The 19,431-nt window shown below is 35.6% G+C and overlaps 1 protein-coding gene across 10 annotated transcripts in view; it reads left to right on the plus strand.

Annotated features, from left to right (window-relative positions):
• HUWE1 (HECT, UBA and WWE domain containing E3 ubiquitin protein ligase 1) overlaps positions 1-19,431 on the plus strand; it is a 104,829-nt gene that overhangs the window by 6,771 nt on the left and 78,627 nt on the right. For all 10 annotated transcript variants that reach the window (XM_058173344.1, XM_058173345.1, XM_058173348.1 and 7 more), the window contains 4 exons: positions 14,373-14,443; positions 16,916-17,014; positions 18,197-18,403; positions 18,891-19,043. In XM_058173344.1, coding sequence (XP_058029327.1) covers positions 14,399-14,443; positions 16,916-17,014; positions 18,197-18,403; positions 18,891-19,043 — 504 coding nt within the window. In that variant the 5' untranslated portion in view covers positions 14,373-14,398. The remainder of the gene's footprint in view (positions 1-14,372; positions 14,444-16,915; positions 17,015-18,196; positions 18,404-18,890; positions 19,044-19,431) is intronic.

Raw genomic sequence — 19,431 nt, forward strand, 5'->3', positions numbered from 1 at the left:
TTGGCTTTCCTGTTTGTTACTTGGTGTGCTTTGACTTTGTAGATGTTTTCTAATTTTTATATTTAAATTTATATTTATATACTTGCTACCTTCTGGTTTTAGAATATTGTAATATTGTAGATTTTATATGATCTGCCACAAAAGATTGCTGAAGTTTCATTTTATCCAAAATGCAGCTCCTAGTTATAGACTGGCTGTGATTTGGTTTACTGAAGTTTATAGAATTTTATGGGTTTCTGGACTGTTTCTGAGAGCAGTTCAGAGTAGTACTTTTGACACTTTACATGGCTTGAGATCTGAGTACATGAAGGATCTGCCTGTATATTGAAATAGTTCTTAGAAGTCCTAAAATGACCCTTGCCACCTAAAGTAATAACTATTAATTGTGGAGGAAATATTCTTGCTTTCCATTACACTATTTATGGAATTTTCTTTCGAGATTCTCATCTGGGCTCTTATTAATATCATCCAAAATCTTTATGTTGTTCTCCTGTTTGAGATATTTATGCTTGTATATTTTATTTAATCTTATTTTATTGAGGAATTTATTTTCATATTTATATAGGAGGCTCTTAAAATACTTACTATAATTTTTCATACCAATTAGCAAAACAATGACTTGAAATGAAGTAATAAGCAGAAACTTTGTATGAATTGCATCACATAGCTGGATTGTATCAGATTTTAGAATTAATATATGACTATAATAAGATTAAATTTACACAAAAATACTAAAATCGATGGATATATTTTGAGCTCTGTCTTTCCAATCTGATCCCTCCCAGATGTTTTAGGAATACAGTCCTAAAATTCCATAGCAATCATTCCTCTAAATAATCTTCAATTTGTAATTTTATAAACTCAAAATTCACAAAAGAGCTGTATATGGTGGCAAAATCAGAGGAACGTAACAAAAAAAATTATTGTGTCAAAATTATATAATATATGTCTACTTGGAACTAAACCTCTTTAGTTGAATGTTCAGGTAAATCTTGTGTTGTATAACTTTAAAATACATAAATGCTATAAATATTGATCAGTACATGGGAGTTTGCCTTTTCAATATTCAGCAATATGTTTTAGCTATAGCAGATGTGCATAGGTCATACACTTAAAGGAATTTCTTTGTGTTCCTCCAAGCATAGAAGAGGTAGGTATTTATATTGTAATTATATTTGCATCAAGAATCTGATGTTTGGTAGTGGTTTGGCCTGAAAAACTCAGGAATAATATTCCACAGTAATTCTAACCTTTTGAGCTAAAAAAAAAAAGAGAATTAGAGATTCATCTAATTGGAGAGTGTTGTTTAAAAACTCAGTTGTAGATTAATAGAGTAATCGTTTTTCAAACACAGTCTGTTCTGAAAGTCCACGTGGTTTCCATAGTTCTCCTAAAAGAACACAGAAACCCCTAGAAGACAGCTTGTCTGTTTATCCATTAGTTAGTGTTTTAGGCTGCACTTGTGGGGCAGTACTAATACTCTGAAAGCCTAGTTAGTCCTCAGCATAGTTGAATGTACTGTCAAGTCTTTTGCAATGTATTTAGTTTCTATTTAGGGATTCATTGGAAGGAAAAACTACTGTGACTACTGAAAGTAGAAATCTTTGAAATGACAGGAACTTTTTAATATTCTAATTTTATAGAATTTAAAGAATCCACAATTTGAATACATATCAGTTTGTTTGAATGAATAAGCAAGCTGCTTATGTTAAACATTTACACTTCTGGATGCTTCATACGATTGGACGATGTTCATGAAGAATAGTGTAGCACATGGTAAATAAATTTAGCTTCTTAGTGTTCTGCTCTGAAATCTTTATAACTGTTGCTACTATTTGCTTGCTTCTGTAACTGAGCTACTACAGTGAAGATGTTAAAGTGCTGGAAGCATACTTGTCTATCTTGCAGTTGTGACTTGGTATCTGTCAAACAATATTTATGGGGATTTGATGTGTCATGTTGCAAAAATGAAATTTAAACACCAAATAGTTACAGTGACTAAGCAGCTCACTTTATGTGTGCCTGAGAGGAAATCTGACAAGACACACTGGTCTTCTGGGATTTCCAGTGTTGGTGCTGTATCCTTATCTGACTAGCTTTGACCCTTCAAGGATGAATGTGTGATTTTGTTTTATTTTTCATTTAGATAGATAAATGTTAAAATATAATGAAAAAATTTGGAGTTTATTTCTCTTGAGCTATAAGGAGGCAAACAAAAAACAAAAACAAAACAAAAAGAAAAAAGAAAATACATCTTTCCACCCTTGTGCTATACATAAAAAAAAAGGAAGATTTGGGTCTTCGGATATATCCTCATGATTGCCAAAATCCACGTTCTCGAGGTACAGGTACCGAGGCGTCCAATGTTCCAAGCGCATAGTCCACAAATGGTTTCCAAGTCTTCCAGAAAATATCTTCTTTATACACACCACTTCTAATTTTAATATCACATGTCATTTTATCATTTAAAGCTAATTTCCACATTTCAGAATTCCATTCTTCTATTCTAAAAATCACATCTAATTTCCAATATCTAGCTATTATAATTCTACCTATTATAATCATAATTCTAATCAATTCTTTTTCATATTTTGTTAATTCTATTTCCTTAATTACCAACAATAATATAGTTTCCACTCTCAATATTATTACTTTCCCCATCATTTCATTTTCTCCAATTGTTGCCAAAACTTTTTAACCTTATCACATTTATACCATATATGTTCATAAGTCCCCGATTCCATCTCACATCTCCAACATTTTTTACGAATTTTTTTATCCATTTGTGACAATCTTACTGGAGTCAAATACCATTTCCAAACAACTTTATAATTATGCTCTTTAATCCTTAAAGTTCTCATAATTCTACTATTCCAATTCACATTCCAATCTGACTCTGGTATTTCAATATTAAGATCTTTTTCCCAATTTGTCCTCATCACTCTTTGTAATTTTTCATCAGAATTTATAATCTTATAAACCCTGCTAACGAGTCCCTTTAGCCCGGAAGTTTGTATTTGGTGCTGTATCCTTATCTGACTAGCTTTGACCCTTCAAGGATGAATGTGTGATTTTGTTTTATTTTTCATTTAGATAGATAAATGTTAAAATATAATGAAAAAATTTGGAGTTTATTTCTCTTGAGCTATAAGGAGGCAAACAAAAAACAAAAACAAAACAAAAAGAAAAAAGAAAATACATCTTTCCACCCTTGTGCTATACATAAAAAAAAAGGAAGATTTGGGTCTTCGGATATATCCTCATGATTGCCAAAATCCACGTTCTCGAGGTACAGGTACCGAGGCGTCCAATGTTCCAAGCGCATAGTCCACAAATGGTTTCCAAGTCTTCCAGAAAATATCTTCTTTATACACACCACTTCTAATTTTAATATCACATGTCATTTTATCATTTAAGGCTAATTTCCACATTTCAGAATTCCACTCTTCTATTCTAAAAATCACATCTAATTTCCAATATCTAGCTATTATAATTCTACCTATTATAATCATAATTCTAATCAATTCTTTTTCATATTTTGTTAATTCTATTTCCTTAATTACCAACAATAATATAGTTTCCACTCTCAATATTATTACTTTCCCCATCATTTCATTTTCTCCAATTGTTGCCAAAACTTTTTAACCTTATCACATTTATACCATATATGTTCATAAGTCCCCGATTCCATCTCACATCTCCAACATTTTTTACGAATTTTTTTATCCATTTGTGACAATCTTACTGGAGTCAAATACCATTTCCAAACAACTTTATAATTATGCTCTTTAATCCTTAAAGTTCTCATAATTCTACTATTCCAATTCACATTCCAATCTGACTCTGGTATTTCAATATTAAGATCTTTTTCCCAATTTGTCCTCATCACTCTTTGTAATTTTTCATCAGAATTTATAATCTTATAAACCCTGCTAACGAGTCCCTTTAGCCCGGAAGTTTGTATTTGGTGCTGTATCCTTATCTGACTAGCTTTGACCCTTCAAGGATGAATGTGTGATTTTGTTTTATTTTTCATTTAGATAGATAAATGTTAAAATATAATGAAAAAATTTGGAGTTTATTTCTCTTGAGCTATAAGGAGGCAATGGTTGTATTCAATTTAATATGGAAGTTTGTATTTTGTCTATTTCATGAAGACGACTTTGCCTTTGGGCATGTTTGGCAGCAATTATCTTTTAATATGCTGATATATTAAAAACTATGAGTCTTAGCTTTGTCTATGATTGTTGAATATTGGGTTGGTAATGTATTTTGCCAAAGCTCACAGTAACTGTGTATTGACATTTTATGTGACATGAAAATTTAGTTTCTGTTAGTTGTGATGGACATTGGCTTCTCAAAATTATTTAAGTCACAGTACTTGCTTAAATGGAAAAGTGTGAGATAATTCCATTAAATGACAACTACTTGACTAAACAAGCACCCTCCAACATAGTGAATTGCATCTCAGAACTACAAGTGACATTACTTCTAATCAATATAACCAATGGATTTGTTTTCTGAGAATTATGGAAATTGTAATCTAGCATATCTAGGACATTGGTAGATTAGGCAAATCAGTCTGAACTTTTACAATTATGTTTTATGTTTCAAACATGGAATGTAAGCCATCTTTCCCAGCATGATACTTTTAGTTATGTTGGAGTTCAAGCATGGTGGTTTGAGACCAAGGGTGCTGTAACTTATCTGGAGACGACTAATTGGGCTGCTGAAAAGCATTAATATAATACTTCTAGCTTGTTCCAGAGTAATAAATAGCCTGCAGTTTAGGATCTTAATTGGGACAGGTTGGGAAGAGAAGGGTAATTGGATCAAAGTTCACATTAAATATGTTATGATTAGCAGATACGGGGTTAATCTGTCTCAGAATTCCTGTTATCAACAAAAGAGATTACAAATCAACAGAAACTTTTACTAAGTTATATTGAGGTAGATAATAAAATATGTTGTATTACAAAAGCACTGTTTATCTGACCTGGATGCTTCAAATATGAGAAATATCTATTCGCCTAAATTTTGGAGCAAATGGAGGAGAATGAAAGAGCTGTTTCTGGATCGTGCTGATGTTCTGCTTTCTAGTTGCATGTGAATTTATGGAAACCACTTTGTCTGAATCTTTAGGGATAGCCTTTTCCAAAATTATTTTTCTCTAATTTGGTATTTATAGATTACACATAATTGTTTCATTTCATAATTAATGAAATGAATTCTCTACATTCTGATATTCAAGTTCTGTGAATTGTAATATAGCAGATGTGCAGATGGCCTCTTAATATAATTCGAGCAGGTTTGTTAGAAACCCACCTGGGTGCAGATATGTCCTAAGAATCCCTGCAAAGGGGAGTATTCATGATGCAGTTCTTGTAATTAAACTTTTCCTGTATTGTATTGCTAATTTATCATATTTATTCAATTTACCATTCACTTGCCCTATATTATTTGGCAAAATTGGCACAGGTTGCCTGAAACTATAATACATAATTGTGACTAAATCAGTGTTTTAAAAACATGTTTTGGTGAGCAAGCAAGCTATTGGGTCTTTGTTCACATATATTACTAAACCAGAGGTTCCCAATCTTTTTCGCCCGCGGCTCCCCCGGAAATCCGACCTGCAACTGCGCATGCGCACCAGACGCGCCCGCGGCTCCCCGGAAATCCGACCTGCAACTGCGCATGCGCACCAGATGCCCCAGAAATGGCGCATCAGCGCCGGACCCAGCGGGCGCAGATATTCTGCGGCGCCCCCATGACGATAGCGCGGCTCCCTGGGGAGCCGCGGCTCACAGTTTGGGAATCACTGTACTAAACTATAATAGGTGGGCTTGCATACAAAATTAAGACAGACCCCTTTCCCCTACACATATAACAATGAGGCTGAGCTTATAAATTATCTGCTGGTGGTCTCAGACATCCCCTCTCAAGAACCTATTGCATCTTTATATTCTGGACCTTCCCCTATTCTAAAGTTCCATCTATCTTTCAATAGCACTCATCTGTAATATTTTCTCCAGCCTCCAGTCTAAAGTTCCCAGGTCCCGGTTTCTTTTCTTTTTATGTTGTAAATATTCAGTAGTGTAGTCTCTAGAGTCTATCATGCCTGATTCAAAGTATACAGCAGCTGGCAAACTGATTAAGCTAAAAAAAAAAGTCCAACAGACCACAGTTCTGTAGTAATCAATTTCAGTTCAAGACTAGCCTTAGTTATGAAAGCCAGTGAGATGACTCTGCGCCAGTCACTCTCTCAACCCACAGAATTCACGGGGTTATTGTGGGGAAAATAGAAGGAGGATGGTGTGTTAGTTATGTATGCCACCTTGAGTTATTTGTAAAAATAATAAAAGCAGGATAAAAATAAATAAATTTCCACAGGCCTTTGAGTTTTACAGCTTAGATTTTCTTTAAAAATTCAAGGGGTTTGAACAAAATATCCTCATGCATAACAATGTATAGAAGAATGTTACTTGGTACATATAATCAGTGTTAGAATTTGAGCACACATTGAAAAAAGAAATTGAAATGTAATACATTTATACCCTAAAACATTTACCTGTTTGTTAAATATAATCTGAATCCTAAAGCAGAGTTTTATGGTGCTTTCCCCAAATCTTTCCTGCCCTCCAGGAGTAATTCTAGACATTTATCAAAACTATTGGAAGATAATGTAGCCTTGTTCAGTCCCAGCAACTTCTTTTTTAAAAAATATTCTTGTTTTCAGGAGTGGGTGGGGCTGAAGAGTACGCCTTTGCTTTATGTGATGGAAGTCATACCTCCCCAAAGACTGATACAAATTCATGAGCACAGTACTTGGGATGTCTGACTGAATCACAAGGTCAACTAACATATCCTGCTTAACTTGCAGCTTATGTATATCCATCAGCACTTCTTAATTTTTTCTGAAGATGTACATATGAAATATATGATGGTTAGCCTTTGACTTGCAGGCTGTGGTGAGGCTCTCAGCCCTCTTTTTTGGCATCTTCTAAGCCACCCAAAATTCACTTAAAGTTTAGTAGGAAACTAAATGAGTAGTTTAGTACTCGTTGAGTAGTAGTGGAACAGTTTTGAGAGGCAGATCAAATAAAATAGATGTTTAATTCCAATAGGCTTTAGTTTTTGTTTTTGTTTTTTAAAAAAGATCTCCTCCCTCCAAAAAGCAACCTAAAATTGCAAACACACACACTTAACCACTGTATATGATTGTAATACTCCAGTGGTCCTTAGCAATTGGAATAAATAAATTTTAGGATATAAGGCTACTGAAATGTGATACTGTATATGTTGTAGATTGGCATTTACATTTAAATGCCTGTAACCTGAATAATGATAATAAAAACTTGCTATCACCACTGCAAATTGGATGTTGCTTATTTTGCCTGAATGAGCAAAGAAGATTGGAATCATGAATGACAAGTCTGCACATACTGCAGACCTGCAGGCTAATCCTGCCTGACCTACCTTTGGTCAGCTTGTTCATCTTTCTGGTATGACAACATGGTGTTTAAAGTCAGGAATTGAGATCTCCTTTTGAAGGTAGGCCAGAACTGTTCAGAAGGATAAGAATTAATTTAAAATTTCCCAGTCAAGAATGAAAAGGACATATCAACTTAGATACTTGCTCCTGTTACCAGAAACGAGCCAGTTTATTTCCTCAAATATTTATTATGGTGAGAGTTTGAGATTATTTATTTTTGAACTCCTGATGCAAGTAACTGTTGGATCAAAATATAATCACTTTCTCTGCTTTTACTCCAGGATGTAATAACTGTATAAGTTCACCTAGCGCTAAGCACCACTTTTGCTCATAATAAGTATCCAGTTAATGAACATTGGTGAGGCATAGTCGTATGTGCATATGCTGGAAAAAGAATGTCAAAACAATTTCTCACAGTTATTTGTCATCTAGATAATGACACAGCCTGCTTTTTTTCTAGGTGGTTTTCTAATATGGGTATCCCGAAAGACTGATATGTCAAAACAGAATCTATATCCTGGGAAAAGTATAATTTATCTATTATTTTAGATAATAAATTCTGTAGTAGGAAGTGTGGTGAAAGGTGCTACAGTTGGGTCGTGCTGTTTACAGGTAAATGATGAGTTTAGCAGTTTGCTAATCTGTAAATAAGATTTGGGTGGGAAGACAGGAATTGAAGTTTTAAACTGTTGGCAGAGGATGCTTTTGAACAAGGCTGGAAATTCATGAAATGGTTGTGAGGCAACAGTGGGGTGAGAGTTGATTTTCCAATTGATTAGAACATTAGTAGTCATTTCCTATGCAGTCTGTAGGTGCTGTCTGGCCTACCTTCTTAGAAAAGACAGACTTTCTTTTCCTTACGTTGAAATAGCAGGAGAAATAAAACAATGTTAATTGCTTTGATGTGCCTACATCTACATTTCTTATCAAGTGCTTGCCTGAATTCTTGTATTTGTTATTTAAACTCTTCTTTTCCTAATAACTTTTATTACTAGGAAAGTCCCATTGAGGCATTGTTTATCTCCAGCTGTCTGCCCATTTGGTGCAGTTAAGTATTTTTTATAAGGAATTCTGACCACTTTTCCAGCTGAAGAGCAGGATATAAATACAGGTAGTCCTCAACTTACAACAGTTCACTTAGTGACTTATGACAATTTTTCCCACATGACTATTGCAGCATCCCCATGATCACGTGAATAAAATTGAGATGCTTGGCAATTGGCTCATATTTATGATGGTAGCAGTTTCCCAGGGTCATGTGATCACCTTTTGTAACCTCCTGACAAGCAAATTCAACGGGGAAACCCGATTCACTTAACAACTGTGTTAACTAATTTAACAACTGCAGTGATTTACTTAACAAATGTGCTAAGAAAAGTCATAAAATGGGGCAAAACTCACTTTACAAGTTTCTCACATAACAACATAAATTTTGGGCTCAATTGTATGAAGACTACCTGTATTTTAGACAATAATACAACTTGCTTATATATTAGACAATCCAGAGACAAAAACAAAACCTAGGGAGAAATGCAAGAATAGATAATTGCTATCGTAGATGATATGCCTTGTGATGAATGATCAGTAAGTCTCTATGAGAGTGAATAATTTCAATTGCCTTTTCAAAGATGTTTTGTGGGCCATTCTTAAAAAAGAACATTCTGGTTTCTTGAGTATAGATTATTGTCATGTCTCTTTATTGTAGACCTTGATCTACATAAAGACTGGATACCGTTATTGGTTATTTGCTTATACCCCCTATGGGAAAAAAAACAATTTTAATTATATGTGTGTAATTTCAGACTTGCTTTTATCTTATCTTGATCCATTTCAGATCTGGTTTTGGCATAAGACTCTTAATCATCTTAATACATTTATACGGTAGAAAGCCAGGAGTGCATCATGTTGTGTTTCCTGGACGTCTGTTTAGTTTTCACTATGATTGGTTGTTAGACCATTCTGAATTGGAAGCAATGGCAAAAGATTTACTTATACTGTTAACCTGAGAGTTTTGCTTCATCTTGTGGGACTGCAATAAAAACTTCAGAAAATTCAATTTTATTAAGTATAGCTGAAAGGCCTTTGACTTCAGTCAAGTGGATGGGGATGTGTGTGTGTGTGTATGTGTGTGTGTATATCACCAATCCGTAACCATATTTACTGATTACTAGTCTTTTCCTGCCCTTGCAATGAGATGATAATTGGAGGATTTCCTTTAGTTTCTCTGTCATCAGAGCTGAATTGGGTGACAACTAGAGAGAGGTATATTTGACTTTTTGGTAGTTGGCATATATATAGCTTTGTGACTTTATAAAAATCTGTGATATTATCTCACTGCCCAATTTTAATATTATGCTTTTGGTTTAATGTTATATAATAGGGCTATAAATCACTGAGGTGGTACATAAGTTTAAGTGCTATTGCTGTTAATGTTATATTTTGTGAATGTAAGTTGACCTGAGTATTGAATGGCAAATATATTAAATAAACATTAATTATCCAGAAAGTAAGTATTCTGCCAGAAAGAGAAAGTAGTTAAAAGCAGCTTCCATTCACAATGCCATCACTTTATAACCTTGTCACAAAGATGTACATAATAAGTCTAAGTTAACCAAAATTAGCAGTACCTCCTAATGCATATAACAAACTTTATGCTAACATGCTTAGGATTGTCTTATCATAATTCAATCCATTCATCCTACATACAAATTGTATTCTGTTAAATGAGAATTAATCCCTAGTAAATGCATAATGACATAGGAAATGATTTGGTCAATAAATGTCAAATGTCAGTAAATGGGTTAAAGGAAAAAAATGCCTCCTTACTAAAGAATTGCATTCTGCATTGTTACTGTGTTATAGTCCTTGCAGTAAAAGGTGTGTTTCTGAGAATTATTTCACTGTTTGGTGAAGAGTCTGTCCCACTGCATTTTGATAGAATTGATTTCTGAAAGTAAGAACTTTCAGAAATCAGACTTCAGACTTTCCTTCCCAAATGAAGGAAAACTTTAAAAGGTCAAAAGCAGTCAGAAAAATAAACACAGTCCAAGTGCCTAAAACATGAGGTAACTGTTTTCATGAGCTGGAATTGGCTGACGAAGCTTTAAAAGCAGTTATAAGCAGCAGGAGGCAAAGATTAGAAAGAATAAAAGGTGGAGTGTAGTAGAAGTATAAAAAGATCTTGATAATATCTGTTGCATCTTCATGTAACATTGGATATGGTACATATTGTGTGTGTGTGTGTGTGTATATACATACATACATACATACATACATACATACATACATACATACATACATACATACATATATATATATAAAAGTGAAAACCACTCACGCCGTAATCATGAAATCTCCAGAACCGTAAAGCCTACAAACTTGAAATTTGCCATGTATGTTCCTCTTGGCTTCTAGGTGCTCACTAAGAAAAGGATTTTTTGAAATGATCATCAGAGCATTAGTATTTCCTATATTATTATTAACACGCTCTGATGCTAAGAAGTTCTACTCCTCCTCCCCACCTGAAAAGAAATCTGTTCCAAATGTAAAATACAAGCAGAGGAGAGGAGAGGAGAGGAGTTTCACTTTCAGTTTTACTTTCACAGCAGCAACCAGGAGGTAGGATAGGGGAGGCTTCTTTGGGGCAAGCCTGAGGGAGAGAAGGGGGATAGGATAGGTTAGGGTTCTGTGGAGCAAGGCTGAGGGAGGGAAGGGGAGAGGAGAGGCCAATTGGAACTATTCATTAATTGTCAACCTGTAAGTGTTGATTTATCAAGCCCCATCACACAGTTTCCTAGCAAAGCATGGGTATCTAGCTAGTCTCCATTATAGCTGTTTCCATTTCAGAGGTATTTTATCTCAGCTTTGTCCTACTCTGAAAGATCATGATTGAGAAAATCAGACTTTCAGAAACAGGGGAATTAATTGGGATTATTGTCCCCACAGTTGGGTTAATTAACAAAAGTATGACACCTTAATCAGCAGTAGTGATTTTTCAAGTTGAAGATACTATAGTAACAATGGAAACATCTTTCTCCTAATTGTTGAAATTGGGAAACAGCAGACTGTAATGTAAGGCTAGTTAAGATTGAAATATCTATTTGAGGTTGGGAAAATTACAGGGGTTTGATTGTCTAGAATTTTGAATCCAGAAGATACTGGATTTTTCTTCATCGGCATTTTACATTTTTATTGGCATTTTAACAATGATTTGAATTTTGCTTAGATTGTATATCTCCTTTGTATTTATGTTACGGATGAATGAGTTCTTCTCCTTATATTGTTTCAGTTTACAAACAAACTAGGTCTTTTTAATGTGATTTCTATAGCTAGAAATAAAATATGGCTGACCTAAGAATACTCAATAGTAAGAAATGTATGTAGGAGGTAGAAAAAAGTCATGATTGTTGGACATAGTAAATGAAACCGGACTAGAGAATGTATGTGTGTTGACTCCTGGTCATTGCCTGGATTTATTGGATAAACAGCCAAACCTCAGCAAGACACTGAGGACTATTGAGAGACAAGCTCTCTTTGACAGCAGAATTCCTTACACGGTCCAGGGAAAATACATTTAGGAGGCACACTCTATTCAAGGGTATAGTTGTGGAATGGATAGGGTGAGAAATACAAAAACTATCACTATAGAAAAAACGAGATATAAAAAAATTATCCCCATGTCAGTTAATATTTAGTTGGGTAACCTTTAGCGTGAATTACGGCCTTACAACGTCTTCCCATGAAAGCTGTTATAATGTGAAGCCAAGATTGAATGATTGCTTCTATTAACTGGGTTTTATTACTGGGTCACTTCTGTCTAACAACTTTCTTTAGTCAGCTCCGTAGATTTTCAATTGGGTTAAGGTCTGGGCTATTCCCGGGCCATTCCAGCAGCGGAATAGGATTATCTTGAAACTCCCCCCCCCAATGTGGTGTTATTAGCTATCGAACCTCAAAAATATACTTTCCCAAAAGGTTTCCACAATTTTGGCCACTACTGTAAATTTCCTCTAGCTTGAAAATAAATTATTTCTAGGTTTATTCAGTTGAGTAGATGAGAAGAGAGTCAAAACATATGAAAGCAAGATAGTAGGCTGAACAGGGCAGTGTTACTTATCTTGCTGGGTTTCCAGGCAACCTCAAGATTGATCTACCTCCCTCCACTATCAGGGTTGGAAGTTTGATGTCATTGGGTACGTGGTGATGGAGCTTAGAAGTCTCAGATTGCCTGCTCCTGGTATATTGTAACTGAATTTACCAAACTTAAAAAAAATGTTTTCATCTTTCAGGAACGTTCTTCCTAATTTCATTTGGTTTGTTATGTATAGGTTACCAAATAATAACAATTGTTAACAATAATAGTCCCAGCATATTTTTCCCAGTTAGACCTAATATTATGACTCAGAAGGAAAATGCCTGTAGAATCAAACTGAAAATACTGAGCGGGTTTGGGCTTAACTTTCATACGTTTAGATTGCTACTTTAATATGTTCAAATATACCCTTTTTCCAGCTTGGTGTGTTTACTTGTTTTTCCTAATTTTTAGGGGGATAAGGGGATAGTGCCTTTTAGTAACATCAGAGTTTTGTTTATTTTAAAGTAAAAAATGTTATTGTAGAATGGAAGACTAATTGTCCAGTGCAGATTTTTTAGGGGCAGGATATGTGCTATGAACTTGGAGCTAAGTGAGTATTCAGAACCTGGTTAGAAACTTGCCTGCAGGTTGTAGCATTATAGGAAGAGATCTGTGTTAATGATGGTAGCCAAAAATCTGAAGGAGTCTGGTAGCACCTTTTCTCGCTGACAAATGATATTAAAAGGCATAAGTTAAAGCATTTAATGAAATTTGTTATAATAGTTGCGAAAGATGCTACTAAACTTCGAATTTTAGCACTCTAGGATGTGTCTTAGTAAAATAAGAAAAGCTGCAGAAGTAGTAGTACAATGCTGACTTTGGGAGTACGTGAAACTACTTGAAATTTTAAGTGTGTGTTTTTCTGTGGAGTGTGGTATGTATATATATCATGACTACCATGGGATCTATACTTTGTAACAAAATGACAATTTTTCAGATTTTCCTTCTTAAATGCCAACTTCAGGAAGGTAAATTAGCCATGTAAAAGTTTCAGACATATCACACATCCGTATGAAAAAAGAAAAGGGGAAAAAACGCCAGATGAAATGCATGCACCACGCCCAAATAAGTTAATGAAAATCAAGCACAGTTCACACCCCAAGTATCTGGCAAAACATTGAGGCAAATGCACATCACATCAAAACAAGCTTATAGCTCATAAATGTGAGGAGAAATATTAGGTACATGCACGCGCAGGTACCCACAAAACTGTCCTTTAAACTCTCAGGGTGTGCATTATCATATCTCTCTAGAATGATTACTATCAGTTTAACTTTTTATATTCATCCTTCTTGGATTGCTGACCAATCAGCAAAAACAGGGACTAAGCTGCAGTCACAGTATTTTTTAGGAGTGTCTCTAGGACTCAGGCATTCTGGGAAGTAATTATGACATTGAAGGCTGCCATTTTAGTTTGTAGCATTTGAGATTACAGTTTTTAAAAAATCTTGAAATCTAGACAAGAGATTACAATAAATGTGAATCCTTGGCAGTTTGTTTTGTCCCTTGAACTCATCCATGAGTGCCTCTATATACCAACATTTCCCATTCTTGGCAACTTTGGCTCCCAGAATGTACAACATACTGTGGCATTGAAATACACATTTCTGGGTATTGTCAGTTTAGAAAACATTGATCTAATTATGTAGATTTTTAAAAATCTTTTCGTTCTGTTATATGCCTACTGCTTTTAAACCATTTGAAATATTGTCACTGATAGTCAACTCTCTTTGGTTCACCAAGCAGGATTGGAAAGTGGAAAACTAATAAAAATGAAAGTAGACCGAACTAAGCTGAAGAAAACGCCCACTGAGGCTGTAAGTACCATCTTTCATCATTTTGAGTTCCACATAGAAATTGCACAGCTTGTAATATATACATGGTATACTAGAATGAGATTAAAGGGAGAAGTTTGACTAGTAATTTGGTATGACTTTGCACTTCATTTATTAACGTTGTTTGCTGCCCATCTCATCAAGGGGTGACTATATGCAGCTTACAGCTAATCACTTCTTTATTACAAATTCCTTTGAAAAACGCTATACCTTTTAGTGCAGCTGTCCAGCCTTGGAGCCTCTTCAAATGACCACCTGCAATGGTCCCTGGAACCTTACTTTTTTTTCAATGAAATTCAACAGTGAAAAAAGTAAGGTTCTACATTTAGGCAAAAAAACAAAACGAAATGCACAGGTACCGTATGTGTGGTACCTTGCTCAATAGTAGTAACTATGAGAGGGATTTTATTTATTTTATTTTATTTTTATTTGCATTTATATCCCGCCCTTCTCCGAAGACTCAGGGCGGCTTACACTATGTTAGCAATAGTCTTCATTCTATTTGTATATTTATATACAAAGTCAACTTATTGCCCCCAACAATCTGGGTCCTCATTTTACCTATCTTATAAAGGATGGAAGGCTGAGTCAACCTTGGGCCTGGTGGGACTAGAACCTGCAGTAATTGCAAGCAGCTGTGTTAATAACAGACTGTCTTAGCAATCTGAGCCACAGAGGCTCAGGATCTCGGAGTTCTAGTGGACAACCATTTAGATATGAGCCAGCAGTGTGCAGCAGCTGCCAAAAAAGCCAACACAGTTCTGGGCTGCATAAACAGAGGGATAGAATCAAGATCACGTGAAGTGTTAAAGATCACGTGAAGTGTTAATACCACTTTATAATGCCTTGGTAAGGCCACACTTGGAATATTGCATTCAGTTTTGGTCGCCACGATGTAAAAAAGATGTTGAGACTCTAGAAAGAGTGCAGAGAAGAGCAACAAAGATGATTAGGGGACTGGAAGCTAAAACATATGAAGAACGGTTGCAGGAACTGGGTATGTCTAGTTTAATGAAAAGAAGGACTAGGGGAGACATGATAGCAGTGTTTCAATATCTCAGGGGTTGCCACAAAGAAGAAGGAGTCAAACTATTCTCCAAAGCACCTGAGGGTAGAACAAGAAGCAATGGATGGAAACTAATCAAGGAGAGAAGCAACTTAGAACTAAGGAGAAATTTCCTGACAGAACAAACAATAAGTGGAACAACTTGCCTGCAGAAGTTGTGAATGCTCCAACACTGGAAATTTTTAAGAAAATGTTGGATAGCCATTTGTCTGAAATGGTGTAGAGTTTCCTGCCGGGGCAGGGGGTTGGACTAGAAGACCTCCAAGGCCCCTTCCAACTCTGTTATTATGTTATGTTAATATCACACATGAGTTTTCAACTGAGAGAACCCCTGGTACTTGCCAAGGGGATTTAGGCTAGCCATCTTCCATATGGGTTGTAGGATTCTCCCATAATGATTGTAGCTATAATGGTGAAAATGTTGAGAGGAGTAAGGAAATCTTAGTTGCAAAACAGGTTTGAAGAAATGTTTCTTCTGAAATTCCTCTGAAATGTCACACAGGCCCAATTAGCAGTAACACTGAACCATTCATTATAGGATTTGATATGTTTTGGGAACCCTTATGAATATATTTTTTCTGGAGTCATTTAGGGGGACCAGTAAATGCTGCATGTTTGACTTCTTGGATATCATAGGGAATAATCCAGGTTAAGGATAGGAGCAAGAGTTAAAAAGTATGATTTGATTTGTTTCACCCATCCATAAACATGCTGTCAAGTTTTCAGTGTTAAGGCAACGTTCACATAATCTGCAGTGCTTAATAATCTTCTCAAGCTTTTCCTAAAGAAAGGTACTGCTTAGATGCCAACTTTTTTCCCCTTCCTCTATGACTTAAATGCATGCATCCTCCTTGGTGGATTACTAATTTGCAGTATTCCTTTCCATTTAAGGGGAACAAGTATTAGTACTGCATAAGCTCAGTTCTTCTCCTGTACGTCTTCCTATCAGTCAGCAAAACAGCATGAAACAAACTTGGAATTCTTTTTCATTTCCTGGTTTTGGTTCCCCTTGCCCCCTCCCCAGCTATACCAAATGATAATCTTACTGAGATTGCAGCTATTGCACTACGCAAAAGCTAATTTTCCAATCAATAACTAAGCATGCAACATAAGGCCACTAGCTTACATCATGTTTTTATATGGCCATCCACTTGCCAGGCAGCTCTAATGTTGGATGGCTGACAACATTAAAAAATAATACTAAAATCCTGATAATAAAAACTAAAGAATAACAAATTCACCTTGGACAGTCACTGACAACTCATAGCAGTGCCCAGGCTCAGTGGTTTATGTGGAACAGTTCATTGCGTGCCCAAAAGGTGAAGGGAAAAAGGACACTCAAACAATGAAGGAGCAATATTATACAATGAATCTTATCCTGTTTTTAGCCTGCAGACTGCAGAGCCTTGATAGACAAACTCAAGATTTGCAATGATGAACAGCTGTTGCAGGAACTCCAACAGATCAAAACATGGAATATTGGGAAGGTATGTGGTGATGGCAAATATATATATTATGTATGGGAATATTATAGTGTTATTATTTTGAAGATTTTTTAAAAATCTTATTTACATGTGTTCATATATATCATAACAAGTAAGTTTGTGACGGGACTTGGATTGTTTCATCTATGGGCCAAGAAATAAATGTTACCACCTGATTCTCTGTGGGGTTTCTGCTATTCTATTCATAAGAAATTCATACAAGTAGTCCTTGATATAGAATAGAATTTTATTGGCCAAGTGTGATTGGACACACAAGGAATTTGTCTTGGTGCATATGCTCTCAGTGTACATAAAAGAAAAGATACGTTCATCAAGGTACAACATTTACAACACAATTGATATATCAATATAAATCATAAGGATTGCCAGCAACAAAGTTATAGTCATACAGTCATAAGTGGAAAGAGATTGGTGATGGGAACTATGAAACGATTAATAGTAGTGCAGATTCAGTAAATAGTCTGACAGTGTTGAGGGAATTATTTGTTTAGCAGAGTGATGGCCTTCGGGAAAAAACTGTTCTTGTGTCTAGTTGTTCTGGTGTGCAGTGCTCTATAGCGTCGTTTTGAGGGTAGGAGTTGAAACAGTTTATGTCCAGGATGCGAGGGATCTGCAAATATGACTATATATGACTATTTGTTCAGCGATCATTTGAAGTTGCAAAGGTACTGAAAAAAGTGACTTACACTTTTGACCATCACAGTGTCCCCAAGGTCACGTGATCAGAGTTTCAGTGCTTGGCAACTGAGATATATTTATGACACCTACAGTGCCCCGGGGGTCACAAGATTTCCTTTTGCAATCTTCTCACGGGCTTTTAATAAGCAAAGGTAATAGAAATAGCAAGATTTGTCACAGGATTGCCGTTTCCAATATGCTCTCAGTTTTCCCGTTGACTTTGCTTGTTGGAAGCTAGCAGCAAAGGTCACAGATGGCGATCATATTATGCAGGGATGCTATGAAAGCCACAATTACAAGGATGTGTAAGTTCCCCTCATTCAACGCCATCATAACTTTGGTATCTCAAGGAGTCTATGTTAAGGTGAGGTCTACCTGTAATGTGGGTGGGATAACCAACAATTTTTACCCAGAGACCTGTGGTAAGTGCCTGTATTTTATATAGTGTGTATAGTCTGTCTTTTAAGTGCTTTTGTCTTCTTTCAGTGTGAACTTTACCACTGGGTGGACCTTCTCGACAGATTTGATGGCATCCTGGCTGATGCTGGACAGACTGTGGAGAACATGTCATGGATGCTAGTGTGTGATCGGCCAGAGAGAGAACAGCTAAAGGCCCTGCTGCTGTCAGTGCTGAACTTCACTGCCCTGCTTATAGAATACAGCTTTTCTCGTCATCTATACAGCTCTATTGAGGTGACATGCTGCTATTGAAACAGAATAGATTTGAATAAATAGGATAGAGATAAAGTTCAAATGCGAAGTCTTAACAGGTTGTGGCTTTAATAAGGCACTTTCGTTTGGAACAGAATTCTTGAGATTGTTTTCTTGAGGAAAAGAAGCTGTTTGAAGAGTTTAGAAATTAAATAGTTTGCATTTATGTAATTCTTTACCATAGCCAATGTGTTTCATGTAGTGCTCTGCTAATTTTTCATTCAAAAAGTCTGTATACCGTCAGTATTCAGCCAGTTGTAAATAATTGGGAGTAGTAACTTAAAGCCATATGCTGTCTTCATAATAAAAACAGTTTTAATTAGGAATTTCTCTTAATGACAATACTGCAATCATATCACGAACAAAGGAAGGACAGGAGACAATGTCACACTTAAATGGGAAAAATAAAGCTTCTGTTATTGATCACAATTTCTCTATATATTGATTATTTTGTCCTGGCTTCATCTAGCACCTAACAACGCTGTTGGCATCCTCTGACATGCAAGTGGTTCTTGCTGTGCTAAACTTACTATATGTGTTTAGCAAACGCTCCAATTACATCACACGTCTGGGCTCTGACAAGAGGATGCCTCTTCTGTCTCGGCTGCAGCATTTGGCAGAGGTAAGAGGCTACAAAAGTACCTAATGTACCTAATGTTAACTTTTGAAATTTTAATTATGGCTCAGTATATGAAATTCCCAATAACGTTACTATTTTAAGGGTTGGAAGTGTCAGTTATTGAGGAAAATCTTTTGAATCAGAAGGAAGGATATTGTAGGGATATCATTTGTGTCATCTGACACTTTTTTCCTTTTTGCTGCTATAAATGAAATGTAGATTCTTTCACATTTGGGCAAAGGAGGCAATAAAGAATTAACCCATGACAGACAGATCATAGACCGGAGGAAATATAATCTGCTAGAGTAGGGAATGAAAACCCAATCCAGTATTCTGCCAAGAAAAGTAAGACATTGACAATCAGGACTTTGTCAGCATAATATTGGAAAAT

This window comes from Ahaetulla prasina, chromosome 2, assembly GCF_028640845.1.
Source record: "Ahaetulla prasina isolate Xishuangbanna chromosome 2, ASM2864084v1, whole genome shotgun sequence".
In the NCBI taxonomy this organism is placed as follows: Eukaryota; Metazoa; Chordata; class Lepidosauria; order Squamata; family Colubridae; genus Ahaetulla; species Ahaetulla prasina.